At 45.9% G+C, this 24135-nt stretch overlaps 1 protein-coding gene across 4 annotated transcripts in view; it reads right to left on the bottom strand.

Moving 5' to 3' along the window:
* The window catches only part of LOC144609039 (synaptic vesicle glycoprotein 2B-like), a 192877-nt gene that overhangs the window by 21958 nt on the left and 146784 nt on the right, over nucleotides 1-24135 (bottom strand). For all 4 annotated transcript variants that reach the window (XM_078427369.1, XM_078427370.1, XM_078427371.1 and 1 more), the window contains 4 exons: nucleotides 19454-19634; nucleotides 13000-13151; nucleotides 1985-2118; nucleotides 427-516 (listed from right to left, as the gene is read on the bottom strand). In XM_078427369.1, the coding sequence (XP_078283495.1) occupies nucleotides 427-516; nucleotides 1985-2118; nucleotides 13000-13151; nucleotides 19454-19634 (557 nt within the window). The remainder of the gene's footprint in view (nucleotides 1-426; nucleotides 517-1984; nucleotides 2119-12999; nucleotides 13152-19453; nucleotides 19635-24135) is intronic.

The following is a 24135-nucleotide window of genomic DNA, read 5'->3' as shown; positions in this document are numbered from 1 at the left end:
GGAGGAAAGAGCAAGTTGCTCTAGGGAGAGAGGGGCAGGGGAGGACAGTGGTGGAGAGAAGGCAACTCATCTCAAGCCATTCAGCCAGCATATTAAAACAAATACTGTTCTCAATAAGGTGCAGCAAAGTCACAGGCCCTTTGGCCCAACAAGTCCACACCGACCAGTCACACTAGTTCTCTGTTATCACATCTTTGCATCCACTCCTGGCCACACAAGGGACAATATACAGAGGCCAATAACTTGGGAGGTGTGGGGAAACAGGAGTATCAGGAGGAAACACATGCAGTCACAGGGAGAACGGGCAAACTCCACAAAAACAGAGCCTGAGGACGGGATCGAACCCGGGTCGCTCACTCTGTGCCACTGTACCGCCAGAGAGTGGCCCCACGTTGAGATTGTTTATCGAGATCATTTTCAGCTCACCGTGAAGACCGCCTCTGGATGACCTTTAGCTCTCATGTTTGTGTCAAAGATCTTCTTTAAAACCATCCAGGCTTCGTCGTGCTTCCCGATCTATTAAACAGAACAATAACAAAACATTAGCTTTAGAAACCTGAGTTATCACAGACGAGAGAGAGGTTTGAAAACGCGCAAACTCCACTTTCAGGGACAGATTCCTCCCGGCTGTTATCAGGCAACTGAACCATCCGCTCGCTCACCAACTGCAGAGCATTCCTGACCTCAATGGAGACTCTCTTGACCTCAATGGAGACTCTCGGACTATCTTTAGTCAGACTTTCCTGGACTTTATCTTGCAGTAAACATTATTCCCTCTGTCCTGCATCTGTACAGAGTGAACGGCTTGATTGTACTCATTTATAGTTTTTGTGCTGACTGGATAACACACAACAAAAAAGCTTTTCACGGTAAACTAAAACTAAACCACCTTGTCGTTGTCTTGGGGATTTCCCACATCTTGCTGTTTCCATTTCCCGCTCATCCCTCAGTCTTCATTGACATCATTGCCATCATTGACATCATTGACATCATTGACATCATTGACCTCAAGAAAGAGACCCAGCAAAAGCAGTCTCTCCTTATAAGTCAACCCCTCCCGAGCCGGTAACATCCTCGTGAATCTTTCTTTTTGCACCTTTTTCAGTTTAATTACGTCTTTCCGAGATCAGGTGACTAGAACCGTATACAACATTTCCAATGCAGCCTTGCACAGCTACAACGTGACGTCCCATCTCCTGTGCCCGTTACAATACAAATGATGGAAGTGTGCCAAACACCTTCTTCACCACCTTATCCACCTACCAAGAGCTGTACAGCACCGAAAAAGGCACTTTGGCCTATCTTGTCCATGCCGACCAAGTTAGAGTCCCATCTGCCTGCACTTGGCCCATATCCCTCTAAACCTTTCCGATCTGTACGTATGTCCAAATGCCTTTTAAAAGTCACAATTGCCGCTTCTATGGTTTTATCTGACAGCTAGTTCTGGATACCGATTGCCCTCTGTGTGAAACAAGTTGGCTCTGAGTTTACTCTTAAATCTTTCCCTTCTCATCTTAACCCTACGGTCTCTAATTTTAGAATCCTCTACCCTAGGTAAAAATACTACGAGCGTTTCACTTCATCCATGCCCCTCTTGCTCTTGTACACCTTGGTTAGATCAACCCTCAGCCCCCTACGTTGCAAAGGAAAAATGTCCCAGCCGATTCAATCTCTCACTAGAACTCCAGCCCACAAGCCCAGATAACCTCCTCATGAATCTCGACTGCACCCTATCCAACTTAATGACATCCTTCCCCCAGCTGGGCAACTGGAACGACACATGATCACCATACAATGCCCATTCAAATACTTCTCCGGGTACGCACAACTGAAAGACCCTCATCACCCTGCACGAATTGAGTGTATCTTGTCGTTCAACACAGGATAACACAATGCATGAGATAAGTGGAAAGATTCCAAGGTTTGAACAGATCTATAGTGCGTTAGAGATCAGTGCAGTAGATACAGTTTGCAGTGTGCTCACCTCCAGTAAGTAGCGTGGGCTTTCCGGCATGAATACAAGACCGAGGAGGGAAGAGAGGGAAGGCAGAGCACACACAACGACAAACAGACGCCAACTGTGGAATTGGAAGGATGACCCCATGCGGAATCCCCAACCTGTAACAGATAGAACAATATGTAAAGCTACAGGTGAAACCTGTGCCAGCTTAGGTTAAGGGATAGTGTGGAGACCAGTTCTCTATCCAATGATGAGGTTTTCTTTGCATCAGACCTCCCTTGAGAATACTGATTTGGAGCTCCGCAGACTGTAGCCGACCTTTCCCACGGTGTTTAGTTTAGAGATGCTGTGTACAGACAGGCCCTTCAGCCCACCCGTTCCGTGCTAACCAATGATCACCCATCCACTAGGTAGGACCGAATGCCACAGGAGATCCTTCTTCCTTGTTGCTATCAAACTTTACAACTCCTCCCCCTTCATTTGTGGGGTGGATAAAGATTTACTCCCCTCCCACCCCCCCCCCCCCCCCCCCCCCCCATCCCAATCTTTGCACATCCCCCAAGCCTTTCCATTCATCACTTTAATTTCATGTTTCATGTATTTGAGTTTTGTGTATGTTGTGTTTTTTATGACTGTTTGCAGATGAGTTTCCCTCCTGGGACAGATAAAGTTCTATCGTATCGTATCGGGTCAATTTCCAGAAGCCAATTAACCTACAAATTCCATGTCCAGTTTAGTGTAAGAAAATAACTGCAGATGCTGGTACAAATCGAAGGTATTTATTTCACAAAATGCTGGAGTAACTCAGCAGGTCAGGCAGCATCTCAGGAGAGAAGGAATGGGTGATGTTTCGGGTCGAGACCCTACTTCAGACTGAAGAAGGGTCTCGACCCGAAACATCGCCCATTCCTTCTCCCCTGAGATGCTGCCTGACCCGCTGAGTTACTCCAGTATTTTGTGAAATAAATACCTTCCATGTCCAGTTTAATTTAGTTTAGAGATACAGCGAGGAAACAGGCCCTTTGATCCACCGAGGCTGCACCGACCGAACAGTGGTTCCTGAATGCCAGCAATATTCGACAGACTGGGGACAATTTACAATTTTTTTTACCAAACCCAATCAACCTGCAAACCTGTATGTCTTTGTAATGTAGGAGGAGACCGGTGCTCCCAGAGAAAGCCCAAGCGGTCACGGGGAGAGCGTACAAATGCTATACAGACAGCACCTGTAGCCAAGGTCTCTGGTGATTTCAGGCAGCCCCTAATGTAATGGTTCTTCATATGGGCTAGGCACTTTATTGTCGGCAGAAACATTGAGCAGAAGGAAGCACCTCTGGAAGGTGCAGTGCTTGGCAATAATCCGAAGCAATAGTTTGCTATTGAGGGCATGCAGTGTAGGTTTACTAGGATAATTCCCGGAATGGCGGGACTATCATATGTTGAAAGACTGGAGCGACTAGGCTTGTATACACTGGAATTTAGAAGGATGAGAGGAGATCTTATCGAAACGTATAAGATTATTAAGGGGTTGGACACGTTAGAGGCAGGAAACATGTTCCCAATGTTGGGGCAGTCCAGAACAAGGGGCCACAGTTTAAGAATAAGGGGTAGGCCATTTAGAACTGAGATGAGGAAAAACTTTTTCAGTCAGAGAGTTGTGAATCTGTGGAATTCTCTGCCTCAGAAGGCAATGGAGGCCAATTCTCTGAATGCATTCAAGAGAGAGCTAGAGGGAGCTCTTAAGGATAGCGGAGCCAGGGGTTATGGGGAGAAGGCAGGAACGGGGTACTGATTGAGAATGATCAGCCATGATCACAATGAATGGCGGTGCTGGCTCGATGGGCCGAATGGCCTACTCCTGCACCTATTGTCTATTGTCTAATCCGAAGCAGAAAGAACACCTTAACTTTTGGGTGAGGAAAATATCTTGATGTCGGGCAAGGCTCTTGCACAAGTGTGGGGACCATTCTTTTCATACTCCGAGTGTGTGTGAGGCTTATCACACTTAGGCCATTGGGTTGAGACTTCTGAGTGTATCGGACACAAATGCTGGAGTAATCAGAGAGTCTTTTTTGGAGCTGGTCGGGATGAGCCATGGCAAGGACCCTTGCATCATTCCCCCCACCCTTTTTGCAAACGCACAATCTGCAAAGAGGTGGGCAACCATCTCCTCACCACGTGCAGGAAAGAACTGCAGATGCTGCTTTAAATCGAAGGTAGGCACAAAATGCTGGAGTAACTCAGCGGGCCAGGCAGCATCTCTGGAGAGAAGGAATGGAGGACCTTTTGGGTCGAGAAGTCTGAAGAAGGGTCTTGACCCGCAACGTCACCCATTCCTTCTCTCCAGAGATGCTGCCAGTCCCGCTGAGTTACTCCAGCATTTTGCATCTCCTCACCACAGCAGCTGTGCCGAGGGCGGAGTGCATCAGTCGTACCCCGCTGGGCCGAAGGGCCTGTTTCCGCACTGTATCACAAAACTAAACTAAGCTAAACATTGATCTAGTATGAATGGGTGACTGATGGTGTGGCATGGACTTGGTGGGCCGAAGGGCCTGTTCTCCAAACAGTATCTCTAAACTAAATCTAAGCTGTAAAAAGATTTAGGTTGTCGAACAGACAAGGGCCATGAGACCTCCTCCAGCTTCTACTTCTTAACTTATTATCACTCAGAAGTGGGGCTGTCGAGAAAATACTTGATTCTGCCTCATCTCAAGCAACCGGTATGGGTTCACACTCAACTAAGCTTTATTAAACCAGGAAAAGGTAACTGCTTGGGTCTGTGAGTTCAGGATATGCTCTAGATCTTCACTGTGATCTGTCTTCAAACTGTTGCAATAACAGGAACAGCTGAATATCAATGATGCTTTGAATGTGCATTTAATCAAATTAAAAATCATGCTAACCAGCAGTAAATATGCCCAAAGCACTATGAATAATGTGCAGCAGCTATCAAATCAGTAGCATCATCCTTGGAAATGATTTAATTCTGCCAACAAGAGAATTCTGTCTTGTTGGTACTGGAGTCCCGTAACGGCGTTCGGAAGCGAGCCAATCTCTCCCATCAGTTACATCTCAATCCATGGTCTAGAGATCTTGCTGCCTTCCCCAGCCATCTGCAGTGAAGACTTGTACAACCACATAAACTCTACGACCCCAGTAAAGGCCATTTAGACTGCCTTGCACTGTGTTGTCATCTGAGTGCAGCCCTCTGTAGACATTCTGCGTTAGAATCACAGAGTCATGGACCTGTACAGCATGGAAACAGGCTCTTCGGCCCAACTTGTCCATGCCACCCAAGTTGGCATTCTGGCTTTGTTCCATTTGCCTGCATTTGACCTCCAGCGCTCTAAACCTTTCCTAGCGATACTGTATATCTGTCTAAATGTCTTTTAAGCGTTGTAATTCTCTCCACTTTTACAGTTCCCTCCGTCAGCCCGTTCCAGATATGAACTACCCTCTGCGTATCAACGTTGCCTGAGGTTAATTCCTCTCTCAGCTTAAGCCTATACCCTCTAGTTTTAGAATCCTTTACCCCAGGGGGAAAGACTGTGATCATTCACTTTACCCGTGCCCTCGTTGTCTTGTGCACCTCAGTGAGGTCACCCCTCAGTCTCCCATGCTCCAATGAAAACCACCCCCAGCTCATGCAGCTTCTCCCTATAATCCAAGCCTACAATTCCCTGTAATGTCTTGTGAATCTCCCCTGTACCCTTTCCAACAGAGAGAGACATAGAGAGTCTTACAGCGTGGAAACAGGCCCTTCGGCCCAACTTGCCCATGCCGATCAACATACCCTCATCTGCACTAGTCCCACCCGCCTGCTTTTGACCCATATCCTTGTTGTAAACCTATCCTATACGAACTTTAAATGTTGAGTTGGTACCTACCTCAACTACCTCCTCCGGCAGCTTGTTCCATACACCCACCACTCTTTGTGTAAAAAAGTTACCCCTCAGGTTCCTATTAAATCTTTCCCCCCTCACCTTAAACCTATGTCCTCGATTCTCGATTCCCCTACTCTGGCCAAAATATCTGTGTGTTTACAAGGGATCTAAACTCATCAAGGCTACCACATTGAACCTTTTAATACATGTTACCTCCCGTGCAAAGCGAACACCAGCTGAAACAATGCTGTTTGTGGGGTTTGGCTACAGTAAAGCTCCCCATCATGATTGGAAGCTGGAACAATCACTATCTAGACACTCAAATGACCACGAAGCACATTAGTACATTCCAAGATTATGAAAATATACTTCATACAGGATAAACATGACTTGGTGAGACTAATATTTGAATCCTTAACCACAAGAAATCAATTACATTTGATGAAGCCATCTGCACTCCCCTTCCAAAATCTACTTCTGCTGACTTCAACTGAATCGAACTTGAGAAGTGGAGAGCACTCCAGAGCTGCTAATACTATATTGAGTGCAAAATGGTTTCCAATGTTGCCATCAGAGCATACACCCAGACAGGGACAAGAAATGGTCTCTACAAAGCTTCAATGTTCAATGGTACTTTCGTGTCATTTTGCCAAAGCACAGTGAAATTCTTTTTTTGCGTACCGTTCAGTGACAATCATACTACACATCTGGCACAATCGTACTAGGTATAAGAGCGTAAGATCGCAGACCACACTGAGTCCATTTTAGGTGCCATCTTGTACCCCTGAAGTCCAAATCTTTTTGAAAGATGTTAGGCTTAACTTGGCCATAAAGGCCCATTGTCCCATTGCCCAAGGTCACTTCACTTTCTTTAGACTTTAGACATACAGTGTGGAAAAACAGGCCCTTCGGTCTACCTGTTTCCGCACTGTATGTCTCAATAAAGTCTACTGAAAGTGAAGTGACCTTTGACAATGGGAAAGTGAAGTGACTTTGATCCACCAGCGATCGCCCCTTACACTGGCACCATCCTACACACCAGGGACATTTTACAATCTTACTGATGCCAATTAACCAATTAACCTGTACGCCTTGAGAGGTTGAGAGGAACTCGAAGCACATGGAAAAAACCCACGCGGTCACAAGGAAAAAAATGTGCTAACTCCGTACAGATAGCACCCGTGGTCAGGATCGAACCCGGGTCTCTGGCGCTGTAAGGCAGCAACTCTACCGCTGCGCCACCGTGCCACTCAAGTAGAAATGTGAGATAGTGCTGACACATTGCGTCCTGCAGCAACCATCTGCAAGGTTGCTACTCCAAGCACTGGTGCTCATTGTAATGGGAAGCCAAACATCCTTCTATCGCACAGCCTGTTAATATTGAACTATATGATCCTGGCTTAGTAAACACTTGCTTTATCTGGTCTGCAGGCACTGTAGATTTAAAGATTTAACCTGATTTAACGTAATCCAACCAATATTATGTTTGGCCTCCGACAGGTTTAATTTGGGTTCTTGCAACAGCCAAGAAGGTCTTCATTCTAAATCGTGCTGGATTTTCACGTAGGATTTTCACACAGAAGGCTTTGGGTATCTGAAACAAACTGCCAGAGGAAATGGTGGAGGCAGGCAGTACAATAATATTTAAGGAGCATTTAAGCAGGTACATAGATCGGAAAGATTTTGAGGGGTATGGATCAAACTTGAGAAACATCTTGGACAGCATGGACGAGTTGGGCCGAAGGGCCTGTTTCAAGGCTGTATGAATCTATGACAATGATTCTATAACTGGAGCCGAACAGCATAATATGACCCTCCCCCCTATCACCATATAACACCACAATTAAGTGAAACATCAGGAAGTTGGTTTCTATAAGAACATAGGCTTTGTTTTGGCACAAACATTGTGGGCCGAAAGGCCTATCCCTGTGCCGTACTGTTAGTTTAGTTTAGTTTAGTTTAATTTAGAGATACAGTGTGGGAACAGGCCCTTCGGCCCACTTTGTCCACGCTGTCCAGCGACCCGCACACTAACACTATCCTACACACACCAGGGACAATTTATACATACACCGAGCCAAATAACCTACAAACCTGTACGTATTTGGAGAGTTGGAAGAAACCAGAGAAAATCTGCGCAGGTCACAGGGAAAACGTACAAACTCCGTACAGACAGTACATGTAGTCAGGATCGAACCGGGGTCTCTGGCGCTGTAGGCAGCAACTCTACCGCTGCGCCACCGTGCCGCCCTGTTCGATGATTTTATATCTGCTTATAAGCTATTGTTTGCTTCAGTGTCTGATTTCTGTTCATATTATTAGTCAGTTCACCAAGCTTATGCTGAATTGGGATTCGGTTTACTTTCATATGATTAGAGTTTATTGTTCATTTTCACTTAAAGAGTTAAAACCTGCTTGTTATCAAGATGTTCTGGGGTTTGACGTGTTGCAGTGTATTTCTGTTAAGTGTGGTTTACTGCTTGCTGTCTGGTGATATTGCCGATGCACGTGAGATAGATTGTCAGGCAGGTTTGGGTAAGAATGAGTGAATGTCAGTTCAAGGTGAAGAACAATTGGCATCTGTTGTTTTGAAGGAACTATATTCTTTCTGTTTACTGTTCACAGTAACAGTTGGCACAACATGATTAATCATCACAAGGAACCAGGTATAAATATATCAAAAGACTTACTAAATCAAAGAAGAAAGCAAGATGTTTGGATCGCATACAACACTGGTTAGGTAGAGACTCTTTATTGTTCAGGTCATGGTTTTATAGGCAAGGTGTGTTTACACCAATAAAGGTACGAAAGTGATTGAAATCGTTGAAACAAAGAACTGCAGATGCTGGTTTATACCAAAGATTTACACAAAGGGCTGGAGTAACTCAGCGGGTCAGGCAGCATCTCTGGAGTGTGTGGGATAGAACTAGTGTATGGGTGATCGATGGTTGGCACAGATTCAGTGGGCCGAATGGCCTGTTTCCATACTATCTCTGAACTAAACCCCACCAGGGTTGTGACTTGATACGTCACCCATCCGTTTTCACCAGAGATGCTGCCTGACCCGCTGTGTTACTCCAACCCTTTGTGTCTAACTTTGATTGAAACGGTTGTTGGGAGCTCTGGAGAATTTTAGTTCTGAGGAAAGGTTGACTGGGCTTAGATTATTTCTTCTGGGACCGAGAAGGTTGAAAGGAAATGTAGGTGAAAGAGTGAATAGGAAGGACTATTCCCCTCAGCAGATAAGCCATTAGTTAGAGGGCATAGATTTGGAATTGGTAAAGTGAGAGATGAGGAAAATATATTTTAATCTGAGGATGGTGAGAAGTTGGAAATGCTGACTTAATAAAAACAGTGACGGGGGAAGAAACCTTTTAGCATCTAAAAAATATGCTTGATGTCCTGGCTGTGGACCAAGCGATAGGAAATGGGATGACATTTGATGGAAATGATGGGCTGAATCGTTTGCTCCTGTGCCATAAATTGTGGTTCTATGCAATTGGAAAATAATAGCAACGCAGTCAATTCTCCAACTGAGAAAAACAACACAACAACATTGTTTACATCTCCATGTCTCTCCTGCTGGTTTATTATGAGGGTTGATTTTGCCTGACTGCATTTCGCAGAGAAGACAGGTTGCACTTTGTCTTGGAAATTCAGTTCCAATGGCTTTGGATTTCAAAAGCAGGGCAGGAAAAGGGCAAATTACAGCATTGTTATGCAGGAGCTCGGGAGGGTAAACTGGGAGCAGCTGATAATGGTTAAGTTCACATCAAACAGGCGGGAGTCATTTGAAGACTGGCGGATGGGAGTTCAGGTTTTGGCAGGTTCCAGTAAGGATAACGAGAGAGCTTGTGCATTTGGTCAAAAGGGAAAAGGACAGAGGAAAAGGAAACATATGTAAGGTTTAGGAAGATGAAATCAGATGCGGGAACCTTGAGGAATGTAAAGGAAGCAGGAAAGAACTGAAGCAGGGAATTGGGAGTACTGGAAGGGGCCATGAAATATCATTGGCAAGAGAATCCCAACCAGTATTCAACCAGTTTTAGTGTGTATCTATATAAGGCAGCACCTCATAGAGCTGCTGCCTCACAGCATCAGACACCCAGGTTCCATCTTGACCTTTGGTGTGTTGTCTGTGTGTGTGGAGTTTGCATGTCCACCAGGTGCCTTCATAGTTTTCTCCGGGTGCTCCAGTTTTCTCCCACATTCCAAAGGCATGTAGAATTGTCAGTTAGTTGGCCTCTGTAAATTGCCCCTAGTGTGTGGAGCGCAGCTGTGAAAATGGAGAACATAGAACCAGTTTGAACGGGTGATCAATGGTCAGCCTGGACCTGGTGGTCCAACAGGTGTGGGAAGGAACTGCAGACGTTGGTTTACACTGAAGATAGACACAAAACGCTGGAGCAACTCAGCTGGAACAAGGCAGCATCTCTGGATAGAAGGAATGGGTGACAATTCGGGCCTGAAGAATGGTCTTGGCCCGAAACATCATCCATTCCTTCTCTCCAGAGATGCTGCCTGTCCCGCTGAGTTACTCCAGCATTTTGTGACTATCTTTGCTGGGCCAAAGGGCTTGTTTCCATGTTGTATCTCTAAAAAAAGTTGTGAACCATAATTTCAACCAATGATTTAACCTGTTCACATGGTGAATCTCTAAATGCCCTCTCGAGCTCCGACCCTTTCCCTCTTAACCCTGTAATTGGTTCTGCTGTGGTTTGTGCTTTGAGCCTTGTTAATGTTGAGCCCCAGAGCCTATATCATTCTGAGAAATGGCAGCATGCTTGCCTGTTCACTGAATCACACGCCACTGGTGATTTTGCAGAAACGTTGCTTCTGATTTATTTTTTTCATTAAAACAATTCTCCTCGCCCCCAGGAGACTGTCAACCAAGAAATAATCTATCGCCATATTAGAGAGAGTCCCCTAGCCTCGACCATTTACTTAGGTCACATAATTACTCCCTGGAAGATCCTAGTTAATCACCCCACCTATAAATCCAACTCCAGTGCTCACATCGGCCTCTTTATCCACTCACCCTACATGGTCTGGGTTGCATTCTAATACAATTCAGTCGGATCAGTGGGTTGAGTTAAGAGTTACAGATGGGAGGGAAGGGGAGAGGAATTCAACAATCTGAGCCTAAGTTCTACACGTCCAAACTGAAACTGAGCCAAGTTCAAGACCTAGAAATAGCAGCAAGGAACAAAGACATAACGTGCTGGAGTGACTCAGTGGGTCAGTTAGCATCTGTGGAGAACATGGATAGGTGACGTTTCGGGTCGGGACCCTTCCTCAGACACTAGAATCCCAGACCATCAGTTTTTGTGTTAGGTCACCCAACCTTCACTGTAAACATAAGAATCTCAAACACGTTGTTGATCAAATGAAATATCAAATAAATATATCTAAAACTCAACTTTTTTTAGGGTCAGACAGCATGGAAGTAAGCCCTTCGACCCAACCTGCCGACCAACACAGCCTATCTGCACTATTCCCCCCTGCCCACACTTGGCTCATAACCCTCTAAACCTATCCTATCCATGTACCTGTCCTAACTTTGTGATGTTATTTTCTTACTGTTCAAATTGTGGGCTGAAGGGCCTGATTGTGTTCTGTACTGTTCAATGTCCTCTCCGCAATGAAGTGTTGAGTGGTCTGGCACATTCCAATCCAAACCAGAATGCTTCACCACAATAGACAATAGGTGCGGGAGGAGGCCATTCGGCCCTTCGAGCCAGCACCACCGTTCAGTGTATCATGGCTGATCATCCGCAATCAGTACCCTGTTCCTGCCCTCTCCCCATATCCCTTGACTCTGCTATCTTTAAGTACACTCTCTTGAAAGCAGCCAGAGAATTGGCCTCCACTGCCTTCTGAGCAAAGAATTCAACAGATTCACAACTCGCTGGGTGAAAAAGCTTTTCCTCATCTCCGTTCTAAATGGCCTTAAACGTTCTTAAACTGTGGCCCCTGGTTCTGGATTCCCCCAACATTGGGAACATGGTTCCTGCCTCGAGCGTGTCCAATCCCTTAATAATCTTGTATGTTTCAATAAGATCCCCTCTCATCCTTCTAAATTCCAGTGTATACAAGCCCAGTCGCTCTAGTCTTTCAATATACAACAGTCCTGCTGTCCCGAGGGAATTAACCTCGTGAACCTACGCTGCACTCCCTCAATAGCAAGAATGTCCTTCCTCAAATTTGGAGACCAAACTGCACACAGTACTCCAGGTGCGGTCTCACCAGGGCCCTGTACAACTGCAGAAGGACCTCTTTGCTCTTATACTCAGCCCCTCTTGTTATGAAGAATGTAACCTGACCCGACCATAGATGCAGGTCCGATCAGGCATTGTTCACACAGCCAGGCACTGAAGGGTTGGTGGGGAGTCAGGGTGATGGCTTGGACCGCAAAGACATTCAGGAGCTCTTTGCACTCTCTGCACTCTCTCACCACCCATTCCTCGTGCTGCCCTCCTCCTAACCATGTAAACTGTCTTGCCCCCTTGTTGACACTATTGTTGAATATGGATTAATCCCCATCCATTGATTATGGACCTTGCAACACGTAAAATCATCTGGCATGTTTATCAGATTAACGCCCAGGGTACTTCCAGTGGGTGTATCCAGGAAACATGGCAAGATAACACAAAACTAACAATATATTATAGAAGACATAGTACTGATGTAACTCAGTGGGTCAGGCAGCATCTCAGGAGAGCATGGATAGACAACATGCTATGTTGGAATCCTTCATCAGCCTGAACAAAGGTCCTGACCCAAAACGTCACCTATCCATGTTCTCCTGAGGTGCTGCCTGACCCGCTGAGGCACTCCAGTACTCTGTATCTTCATTTGTAAACCGGCATCTGCAGTTCCTTGTTTCAACATTATATATTTCCTGTTACCGCTTGGTATCTGAGGACAAAAGGCTTCCTTCCACAAACACTCACTGATTGTTTATTGAATGTCATAAAGCTACACTGCGTGGAAACAGGCCCTTCAGCCCATCTTGCCTATGCCAACTGCTGGCATACTAGCTCGCTCTCATTTGGTCCCGAGCTCTTAAAAAGCCTTCCGATCCGTATAACTATCCAAATGTCTTTTAGAGGTGTGGAATGGGCCAAGTGCAGACCAGTGGTTGATGACACCTACCGTAATGTGGGATGATGGTCCAGGCCATCACGGATGCATAGATCCCGCCGATCATCCAGAACATGCAGAGCCAGCTGAGGTGTTCCCCGCGCTTGTCACGAGACAGGAATTCAGAGAAGTAGGCAAAGACGATAGGGATGGAACCGCCAATACTGAGAGATGGAAGAGAAAAAATATTAGAATCAGAATGCAGGAATTGTTGACAGGACTAGCGCCCATTCTCAATGAATCTACAGTAATCCGTAGGATCTTCCTACAAGGCTGTGTTGCTTTACAGGAAAATTGCCCCTTTTGTTTAGGTGAGAGGTAGAACCTGAGGGGAATTGATGACAATATGAAGGGAATAAAGTTGAACGAGTGAAAGGTGGTTGATGGTCAGCATGGACTTGATGGGCCAAAGGGCCTGTTGCCATGCTGTATCTCAATAGACAATAGGTGCAGGAGTAGGCCATTCGGCCCTTCGAGCCAGCACCGCCATTCAATGTGATCATGGCTGATCATTCTCAATCAGTACCCCGTTCCTGCCTTCTCCCCATACCCCCTGACTCCGCTATCCTTAAGAGCTCTATCTAGCTCTCTCTTGAATGCATTCAGTTACTCCAGTTAATCTCTCCAGTTACAAACCTTCCTGAGCCATCTGTCCTTTGTTAGGGTCGGCCCTATTGTGGACATTCCCTTGCTTTGGGACCTGGTAAGCTCGAGCCACAAGTGTTTTCAGGAAAGTTTTGATAGTTCGAGGTAATGAGGGTTATGGAGAACTACTCAGGAGGAGTTGAGGCCCACATAGATCATAATCATGGTCAATCATACATCATCAAGCGGGGCTGGCTTGAGCGGCCTGGTGGCCTTCTCCTGTTCTTATATATAGTCTTATAGTCTTCCATGCTAAACATTTATCTTAGATCCCTCAAAGAAATCAAGAACAAGAAAGATTAATGCTGGCCCCAAGACCTTGAATGAGTAATGGTCATAGATAGCTTCCAATGAGCTAGTGACAATGTGCGGCCATGTACTACGGCTTTCTGGGGTGTCTTTAAGTTCTAAGCGCGGGCTGGGAGTGAGAAACAAGGCAACTTATCACAACTCAGACTTCTAAATGAGAAATATGGCAAAGTCTAACATGCAACTACCAGAGTCCCCTCGGGCAAATTCAGTTTGTCTACTGTTCTTGCACTGGAGCCAAACTGGGTTATATAGTCCAAGCCATTAAGTAGCAGCACTCCAAAAGTATAAACAAGGGATATAAAATTCAGGCTTGTAAATATCAGAGAAAAATGGAAGCAGTCTGACTTCAAATGATTTCAAAGAGTGCCCTTAACAATTGATATTACGCACTAAATAAATCAGGTCAGACTCAGAGTGCACAAGGTAGGAAATTGTAAGGGAAGACAAGTTATTGACCACAAGTTGTTTAAATTTTAATGAAATTGATGTTCTTTTGTGGATTACCGCATGTCATCCAAACATACAGTGCCCTCCATAATGTTTGGAACAAAGACCCATCATTTATTTATTTGCTTCTGTAGAAAAAATCACATTGGTTAAAGTGCACATTGTCAGATTTTAATAAAGGCCATTTTTATACATTTTGGTTTCACCATGTAGAAATTACAGCAGTGTTTATACATAGTCCCCTCATTTCAGGGCACCAGAATGTTTAGGACACCATAATGTCATGTAAATTAAAGTAGTCATGTTTAGTGTTTTGTTGCATATCCTTTGCATGCAATGACTGTTTGAAGTCAGCGATTCATGGACATCACCAGTTGCTGGGTGTCTTCTCTGGTGATGCTCTGACAGGCCTGTATTGCAGCCATCTTTAGCTTATGCTTGTTTTGGGGGCTAGTCCCCTTCAGTTTTCTCTTTAGCATATAAAAGGCATGCTCAATTGGGTTCAGATGGGGTGATTAATTTGGCCACTCAAGAATTGACCATTTTTTAGCTTTGAAAAACTCATTTGTTGCTTTAGCAGTATGTTTGGGATCATTGTCTTGCTGTAGAATGAACCGCCGGCCAATGAGTTTTGAGGCATTTGTTTGAACTTGAGCAGTGAAGATGTGTCCATACACTTCAGAATTCATTACGCCACTACCATCAGCAGTTGTATCATCAATGAAGATAAGTGAGCCAGTACCTTCAGCAGCCATACATGCCCAGGCCATAACACCCCCACCATCTTGTTTCACGGATGAGGTGGTATGCTTTGGATCTTGGGCAGTTCCTTCTCTCCTCCATACTTTGCTCTTGCCATCACTCTGATATGTTAATCTTCATCTCATCTGTCCACAAGACCTTTTTCCAGAACTGTGGTTGCTCTCCTAAGTACTTCTTGGCAAACTGTAACCTGGCCACCCTATTTTTGCAGCTAACCAGTGGTTTGTATCTTGCAGTGTAGCCTCTGTATTTCTGTTCATGAAGTCTTCTGCAGACAGTGGTCATTGACAAACCCACACCTGACTCCTGAAGAGTGTTTCTGATCTGTCGGACAGGTGTTTGGGGTTTTTTCTTTGTTATAGAGAGGATTCTTCTGTCATCAGCTGTGGATGTTTTCCTTGGCCTGCCAGTCCCTTTGCGATTAGTAAGTTCACCAGTGCTCTCTTTCTTCTTAATGATGTTCCAAACAGTTGATTTTGGTAAGCCTAAGGTTTGGCTGATGTCTCTAACAGTTTTATTCTTGTTTCTCAGTCTCATAATGGTTTCTTTGACTTTCATTGGCACAACTTTGGTCCTCATGTTGATAAACAGCAATAAAAGTTTCCAAAGGTGATGGAAAGACTGGAGGAAAGACTAGGTGCTGAAAGCTCTCTTGTACCTGCATTAAGGAGGCAATTAAGCACACCTGAGCAATTACAAACGCCTGTGAAGCCATGTGTCCCAAACACTATGGTGCCCTGAAATGGGGGGACTATTTATAAATACTGCTGTAATTTCTACTTGGTGAAATCAAAATGTATAAAACTGGCCTTTAATAAAATCTGACAATGTACACTTTAACCACATGTGATTTTCTTTTTATTACATATCTCAAATTGTGGAGTACAGAGGCAAATAAATAAATGATGGGTCTTTGTCCCAAACATTATGGAGGGCACTGTAAAATAGTTTAGGTACTAAAAATCTGTTATAAGAACAGAAGATGTTGCAAACACTATGCGTCAGGCTACTAGAAAGAGAAACAGAGTTAACATTACAGATTAATTACCTTTCATTAGGACTCAGTTTTGATAAAAGGTCATCGACTTGAAGCATTAATTCTTTTTAATGATACAGTGCGGAAACATGCCCTTCGGCCCACTGAGTCCACGTCAACCAGCGATCCCTGTCCACTAGCATTGTCCTACACACTAGGGACAATTTAACAGAAGCCAATTAATCTACAAAAGGGTCTCGACCCGAAACGTATTACTTGTTCTCACCTTCCACCCCACCAGCCAGCGGATCCAACATATCATCCACCAACATTTCCGTCACCTACAACGGGACCCCACCACTGGCCATATCTTCCCATCCCCTCCCCTCTCTGCGTTCCGCAGAGACCGTTCCCTCCGTAACTCCCTGGTCCACTCGTCCCTTCCTACCCAAACCACTCCAACCCCGGGCACTTTCCCCTGCAACCGCACGAGATGCAACACCTGTCCCTTTACCTCCCCCCTCAACTCCATCAAAGGACCCAAACAGTCTTTCCAGGTGAGACAGAGGTTCACCTGCACCTCCTCCAACCTCATCTATTGCATCCGATGTCAACTTATTTATATCGGCGAAACCAAGCGCAGGCTCGGCGATCGCTTCGCTGAACACCTGCGCTCGGTCCGCATTAACGCAACTGATCTCCCGGTGGCCCAGCACTTTAACTCCCCCTCCCATTCCCAGTCTGACCTCTCTGTCATGGGCCTCCTCCAGTGCCATAGTGAGGCCTGCCGGAAATTGGAGGAGCAGCACCTCATATTTCGCCTGGGCAGGTTGCGGCCCGGTGGTATGAACATCGACTTCTCCAACTTCAGATAGCTCCTCTGTCCCTCCCTTCCCCTCCTCCTTCCCAGATCTCCCTCTATCTTCCTGTCTCCACCTATATCCTTCCTTTGTCCCACCCCCGACATTAGTCTGAAGAAGGGTCTCGACCCGAAACGTATTAACCTATTCCTTCTCTCCCGAGATGCTGCCTGACCTGCTGAGTTACTCCAGCATTTTGTGAATAAATCTACAAAACTGTACGTCTTTGGAGTGTGGGAGGAAACCAGTGCACCTGGGGAAAACCCACGTGATCACAGGGAGAATGTACAAACTCCGTTCAGACAGCTCCCGCAGTCAGGATCGAACCTGGGTCTCTGGCGCTGTAAGGCAGCAACTCTACCACTGTGCCATCCTGTTTGTGTCTCCATAGATGCTGCCTAACTCGCTGGGTATTTCCAGCATTTTCTGTTTTCTATTATTCAAGAACGAGTTTATAACTATAATGCACGTGACAGATAGATCCTGTACAGGGTCACATTGGGCCAAGAGAGACAACAGCTTAAAGTGGACAGTGGGGGTAAAACAGATCTGCCCAAGATATACGATAATCTTCGAACCTGTGTCAGGGCCTCACTGAAACCTGGTTAAAACTGAAACATGTCAGTCTCAGTGGCCAGTTGCAAATAAAGTGTCCTTTATCGATTGTAATCATGTATTGTCTTTCCGCTGACTGGTTGGCACACAATAAAAAGCTTTTCACTGTACCTCGGTACACGTGACAATAAACTAAACTCAACTGAACTAAGTGAGTCCAGGAAAAAAAACTTCAGATGCTGCCTGACCCGCTGAATCGAAGGTAGACACAAAATACTGGAGTAACTCAGCGGGTCACGGAGCATCTCAGGAGAGAAGGAATGGGTGACGTTTCGGGTCGAGACCCTTCTTCAGACTGATGTCAGGGGAGGGGGTGGGTCTGAAGAAGGGTCTCGACCCGAAACTTCACCCGTTCCTTCTCTCCAGAGATGCTGCCTGACCCGCTGAGTTACTCCAGTATTTTGTGTCTACCTTAAGTGAGTCCATGCCTGGATACTGCCCTGAAACCAGTCTGCAGGCAACAGGGGAAGGGAAGTGTAGATAAGTGGTAGTATAAAAAGTGATGTGTGCTTTGTCAATTTAGACGGGCTCTCAGATACAAAGCACACGTTGCTTTTTCTCGATCGAAGATCATCTTGGGCTTGGGGTATCTGTCTTACCCCACTGTGCACTTTAAACCCATCATCTATCTTGACCCATTGTGTCCCTTTACAAGCACGTTAAAGTTATAAACTTATTCTTATTTATTTTATTTCAAATTGGCACGAGGACACCTGTCTCTCAAGATGGCCAATTTGAAATAAAACAACTTGTTCTGAAATAAACCTTGGACCGCACGTGAATTTCTTTAGGTTGAATAAGGGGTAGGCCATTTAGAACGGAGATGAGGAAAAACTTTTTCAGTCAGAGAGTTGTGAATCTGTGGAATTCTCTGCCTCAAAAGGCAGTGGAGGCCAATTCCCTGAATGCATTCAAGAGAGAGCTAGATACTCTTAAGGATAGCGGAGTCAGGGGGTATGGGGAGAAGGCAGGAAGGGGGTACTGATTGAGAATGATCAGCCATAATCACATTGAATGGCGGTGCTGGCTCGAAGGGCCGAATGGTCTACTCCTGCACCTATTATCTATTGTCTATTGAGAGCCACCCATCCACTCTTCACCATACTGACTGGAGAAATAGTAGATCATCAATGGTATTTTTCCACCACACAAAAGAATTGGATGAGGGACTGAGGTGGTCTTATTCAATGGGAGGGAGAGGGCCAAAGAATGTACATGATCTATATTGTACCCATGTCAACAATTAACACTTTGTCTCCCTAAAGCCTATATGCCACCTACAAGATAGAATTATCTGATGGCATATTCGTCAATCATCTGGCCGGGCTCAGCTTCAACCAATCTCTAGAAGTTCTTAAAGTATCTAGGTCAAATTAGTCCATTGGTTCATATTCCATCCAAACCCCTAATCCCTCCCAGCAACCCCTCCACTTCAGCACTTGAGTGTTGATCCACATTACCCTCCCAAGTTAGACGCAAAATGCTGGAGTAACTCAGCGGGTCAGGCAGCATCTCTGGAGAGAAGGAATGGGTGGCATTTTGGGTCGAGACCCTTCTGAAGACTGAAGACTGAAGAAAGGTCACGACCCGAAACGTCACCCATTCCTTCTCTCCAGAGATGCTGCCCGTCCCGCTGAGTTACTCCAGCATTTTGTGTCTATCTTCGATTTGAACCAGCTTCTGCAGTCCTTTCCTACACATTCGGTTACCCTCGCAAGTCTTGGTTGAAGTCTAGGCCAGAGAGAAGAGGAGTCTAGACGACCAGGGTTGCCTTGAATGGGTTGAATGCGGAAATGTCCAGATGCCCATTGATTTAGTGGTCCTGCTGAAATAACCACAGGGCACTTACCCAACTCCTGAAAGTAGCCGGCAGAACAAGAAGATGCCGTAACCTTGGACAAAGGATGAGAAGATAATGAAGACTCCGTTGATGCTCAAGGCGATGATGAGACAATATCTTCGGCCCATTCTGTCTGCCAGGCCACCCCAGAGGAAGGCTCCAAACATCATTCCCAAATACACTATTAGCCCTGCAAGAAAGTAAGAAGAACATTATTAAAACAATCACCCTGAGATCATGCCTCAAGTTTCAGACATTTCAACAGTTTCAGTGGCCCCATAGCAGAAACGCCCACGTCACGGGGCAGGAAACTCAAAGTGTCCTGAGCTAATTCTGCTACCACCACCGTCTACTGTACAAGTGAGGCTCCCACTGATTGTCGCCGGAAGCTTGCGCCCTTTTCAGGACGGTCGATGACACTGATGTAACATTTGAATGGTGGACACGAAAGAAGAAGAACAGTTTCAGTTGTTTCAACTCTCAACATCTCACTTCACCAATCTGTTTCTCCAAGGAAGAGTTTGTTACCTGCCGGCTGGTTACTGCGATAAAGAAGCAAGATGGAGGAGATGGGTTTGCAATGGGATCCTGTCACAACCATGTTACCACAACCTGCATTCCTGTAGCGCCCTCAGTATGGTGAAACATCCAAATGTATTTTGCGGGAATAATCATCAACAAAATTTGACAAGGTGGGTGAAGACTTATTTTACGAATGATCGAAAGCTGGGACAAAGAGCATCTTAAAAGTGAGAGTGGGTCAGGGAGCCAAACAGCACAGATACAGGCCCTTCAGTCCACAACAATGGTCAAACATCCAACTCATTCACTTTTTTATTTTTCCCACTTCCTTCACAACTATCTTTAGATTCTACCCCTCGCCGACACATTTTACTAGGACAACTAGCCTGCCAATCTGCACATTTTTGGGATATGGGAGGAAAGAGTGCCAGAGACACAGTTTGATCTTGATCTCGGGTGCTGTCCATGTGGAGCCTGCACATTCGCCCAGTGACCTTGTGGGTTTCCTCCGGGTGCTCCAGTTTCCTCACACAACCCAAAGACATGCGGGTCTATAGGTTAATTGGCCTCTGTAAATTGTCCCGAGTGTGTCAGGAGTGGGATGAGAAAGTGGGATAACGTAGAACTGGTGTGAATGGGTGATAGATGGTCAACATTGACTCAATGGGCTGAAGGGCCTGTTTCTGTGCTGCATCTCTAAACCAAACAAGTGTGACCCAAAGAAATCCATAAGGCCACAGGGAAGTGGCACATGTAACACAGGAGGTCAGGATTGAATCGGGGTTGCTGAAATTTCGAAATACCTGCTCTACACGCTTCACCTCAGAGAATCAAAACAGATGCATTCAGACCCAGTTTCAAGGACTGAGCACCATATATGCTCCTTGCAAACCATTGTCATATTAATCATAACATTACAATGGCTGGCATTTTTTAGAATTGCCCTAAAATGATAATCAAGCTTTTTTTAAAAAAGTGATAGGTTTGTTCCACCCTGTCTTTTGTGTTGGTCGGCCATTAATAAATAGCAAGACTTTAGCCTTCAGAAATACAGCAATGGAAACAGCCCCTTTGGTTCACTGAGTCCACGCCGACCAGAGATCACCCTGTACACCAGCACTATCTTACACACAAGGGACAACTTACAATTCGCTGAAGCCATTAACCTGCAAACGTGTACGTCTTTGGAGTGTGGGAGGAAACCGGAGCACAAGCATAGTCACGGGGATAACGTATAAACTCCATGCAGGCAGCACCCCAAGTGAGGGTTGAACGGGGCGCTGTAAGGCAGCAACTCAACCACTGAGCACAAGGTTTGCTGATTTGTAGCATTCCTGGTGGCCAAAGGTGTAAATGGCTTCAGTAAAATTGTAACTTGTTCTTAGTGTGCGTAGGATAGTGTTAGTGTGCGGGGATCGCATGTCGGCCTGGACTCGGTAGGCCGAAGGGTCTGTTTCTGCACTATATCAATAAACTAAACTAATCTAAAAATGCCAACAAGATTAGGCATTCCCCCAATCTCCTGCTTGTCCTTATGCACCCACCCCCAGATCACAACCCCCTGCATGGACAGTCAGACCTAGGGCTGCCAACTGTCCCGTATTAGCCAGGACATCCCGTATATTGGGCTACATTGGTTTGTCTCGTATGGGACTGCCCTTGTCCCGTATTAGGCCCGGGGGCCGCTGTAGGCCAGGACACTGTAGGCCCAGACACTGTAGGGCCGGAGGCCCGGGCGCCGCCTAACGGAGATTGTGTAGCAACCCGCCTCCCGGCCCCGGCGGCCGCCATTGGTGGAGCGGGAGCACGTGGCTGCTGGCTGGGTGAGGTCACGTGAGGCGCAGGGCAGTGACGTCACCTTTTGTCCCTTGTTTGGGAGTGAGGAAGTTGGAAACCTAAGTCAGACCCCATCTCTGCTGGGTGGGCCCCACCACACCACAGGCCCCCTTCTCTATAATGCCCTTGCCTTCCCCCATGAATTGCTGTGTCTGTTGCCGCAGTACTTCCCTGCCAGTCAGTCGGGCATCCTCTTAACATGGCACCCTGGAAATACATTTGCGCAGTGCCACAGCAGGCAGTGCAGTGACCTCACAGCTCCAGTGCCCCACATTCAATTTTAACTCTGTGTGGAGTCTGCACATTTTCCCTGTGATCTTTCGAATTTCCCCTGGGTGCTGCGGATTCTTTGCATATCGCAAAGGCCTCTGGGCTGGTCAGTTAATTGAACACTAAATTATCCCGAGTGCATGATAAAATCTACGGGTGAAAAAAAAGAAAACGTAGGGAGAATGAAATGGCATGAGTGTAGAATTAGTGCAACAGCTTGATGGAAATTTGTTGGCCTAAAGGGCTGATTCTGTGCTGTATCTCTCTGTGACAGAAACATTTAAGCAAGGCCCTGCTCCTAAATTGAGGTTAAACCTGCATTAGTTGAATTTCCAGTATATATCTTTCTCTACGTCCCAGCCAAAAGGGGGTCTGATACCATAGGCCCTCTATCATGCTCTGACTTTAACTAACATGTGGCACAATGGCATCGCTGATAAAGCTGAACCCTGCTCTGATCCTGGCCTCGGTGCTGTCTGTGTGGAGTTTTCCAAGTTCTCCCCGTGACCGTGTAGTATTTCTCCGGGTGCTTCAGTTTCCTCCCACATTCCAAAGACTTTGCTGGATTGCAGCTTAATTGGCCTCTGTAAACTACCCCTCGTGTGCAGGGAGTGGATGAGAAAGTGGCTCAACAGAACTAATGTGTAGGAAGGAACTGCAGATGCTTCTAATGTGAACGGGTGATCAATGCTCGGTGTGGACTCCATGGGCCAAAGGGCCAGTTTTCACACACAATCTCCAAACTAACACGATACAGTCGAGATCAACGCAGAAATCCTGTGGCTCCACACTGAATTTTATTTCATATTCAGTTCTTGGCTCTTGCTAACTATTTGGATGCTCATATAGAATTCTGTTTCATATCCTCTCTTTGATATGCCAAGCAGACGAACGTCAAGAGGCAGTTATTTGGCCTTTAATGAAGTTTAATAGAGAAGATAATTTTGAGGTTCAAAGAAATAGATCTGAAATCAGCTGGGTTTGCAGCCAGTGTTTGGAGCAGTCGTAGTTAGCTGATCACGATCAGATTCAGGAACAAACTGAACACATTGCTCACTCACCTATCTTTAGTTTAGTTTAGTTTAGTTTAGTTTAGTTTAGTTTAGTGTACTGAGGTACAATAAAGATATTTTTTGTCGTGCGCTAACCAGTTAGCGGAAAGACTAGACATGACTGCAATCAAGCAGTCGTACAGATACATGATAAATGGAATAGGGTGAATAATGTTTAGTGCAAGATTAAGTCCAGTAATGTCCGATTAAAGATAGTCTGAGGGTATCCAATGAGATAGATAGTAGCTCAGGACCGCTCTCCAGTTGTTGATGTGATGGTTCAGTTGCCTGATAATAGCTGGTAATAAACTGTCTCTGAATCTGGAGGTGTGTGTGTATTTTTTACACTTCTGTACCTCTTGCCTGATGGGAGGGGGGAGAAGAGGGAGTGCCTATGGTGAGACCCATCCCTGATTATGCTGGTGATCTTGCCGAGGTAGCGTGAGGTGTAGTGAGGAGTCAATGGAAGGGAGGTTGGTTTGCGTGATGGTCTGGGCTGCGTCCACAATTCTCTGCAATTTTGCGCGGTCTTGGATGGAGCTGTTCCCAAACCATGCAGAGATGCCTCCTGATAAAATGCTTTCTATGGCGCATCTGTAGAAATGAGATGAGGAAAAACTTTTTCAGTCAGAGAGTTGTGAATCTGTGGAATTCTCTGCCTCAGAAGGCAGTGGAGGCCAATTCTCTGAATGCATTCAAGAGAGAGCTGGATAGAGCTCTTAAGGATAGCGGAGTCAGGGGGTATGGGGAGAAGGCAGGAACGGGGTACTGATTGAGAATGATCAGCCATGATCACATTGAATGGCGGTGCTGGCTCGAAGGGCCGAATGGCCTCCTCCTGCACCTATTGTCTATTGTCTATTGTAGAAGCAGCTTGCAGCAACTTATTGCATGGTGGCACAGCGGTAGAGTTGTTGCCTTACAGCGAATGCAGCGCCGGAGACTCAGGTTCGATCCTGACTAGGGGCTCCATCTGTATGGAGTTTGTACGTTCTCCCCGTGACCTGCGTG

The sequence above is a fragment of the Rhinoraja longicauda genome, chromosome 33 (assembly GCF_053455715.1).
Source record: "Rhinoraja longicauda isolate Sanriku21f chromosome 33, sRhiLon1.1, whole genome shotgun sequence".
Lineage (NCBI taxonomy): Eukaryota > Metazoa > Chordata > Chondrichthyes > Rajiformes > Arhynchobatidae > Rhinoraja > Rhinoraja longicauda.
Note: the sequence above shows the minus strand (reverse complement) of the source record. Positions and strands in the feature narration are given on the sequence as shown.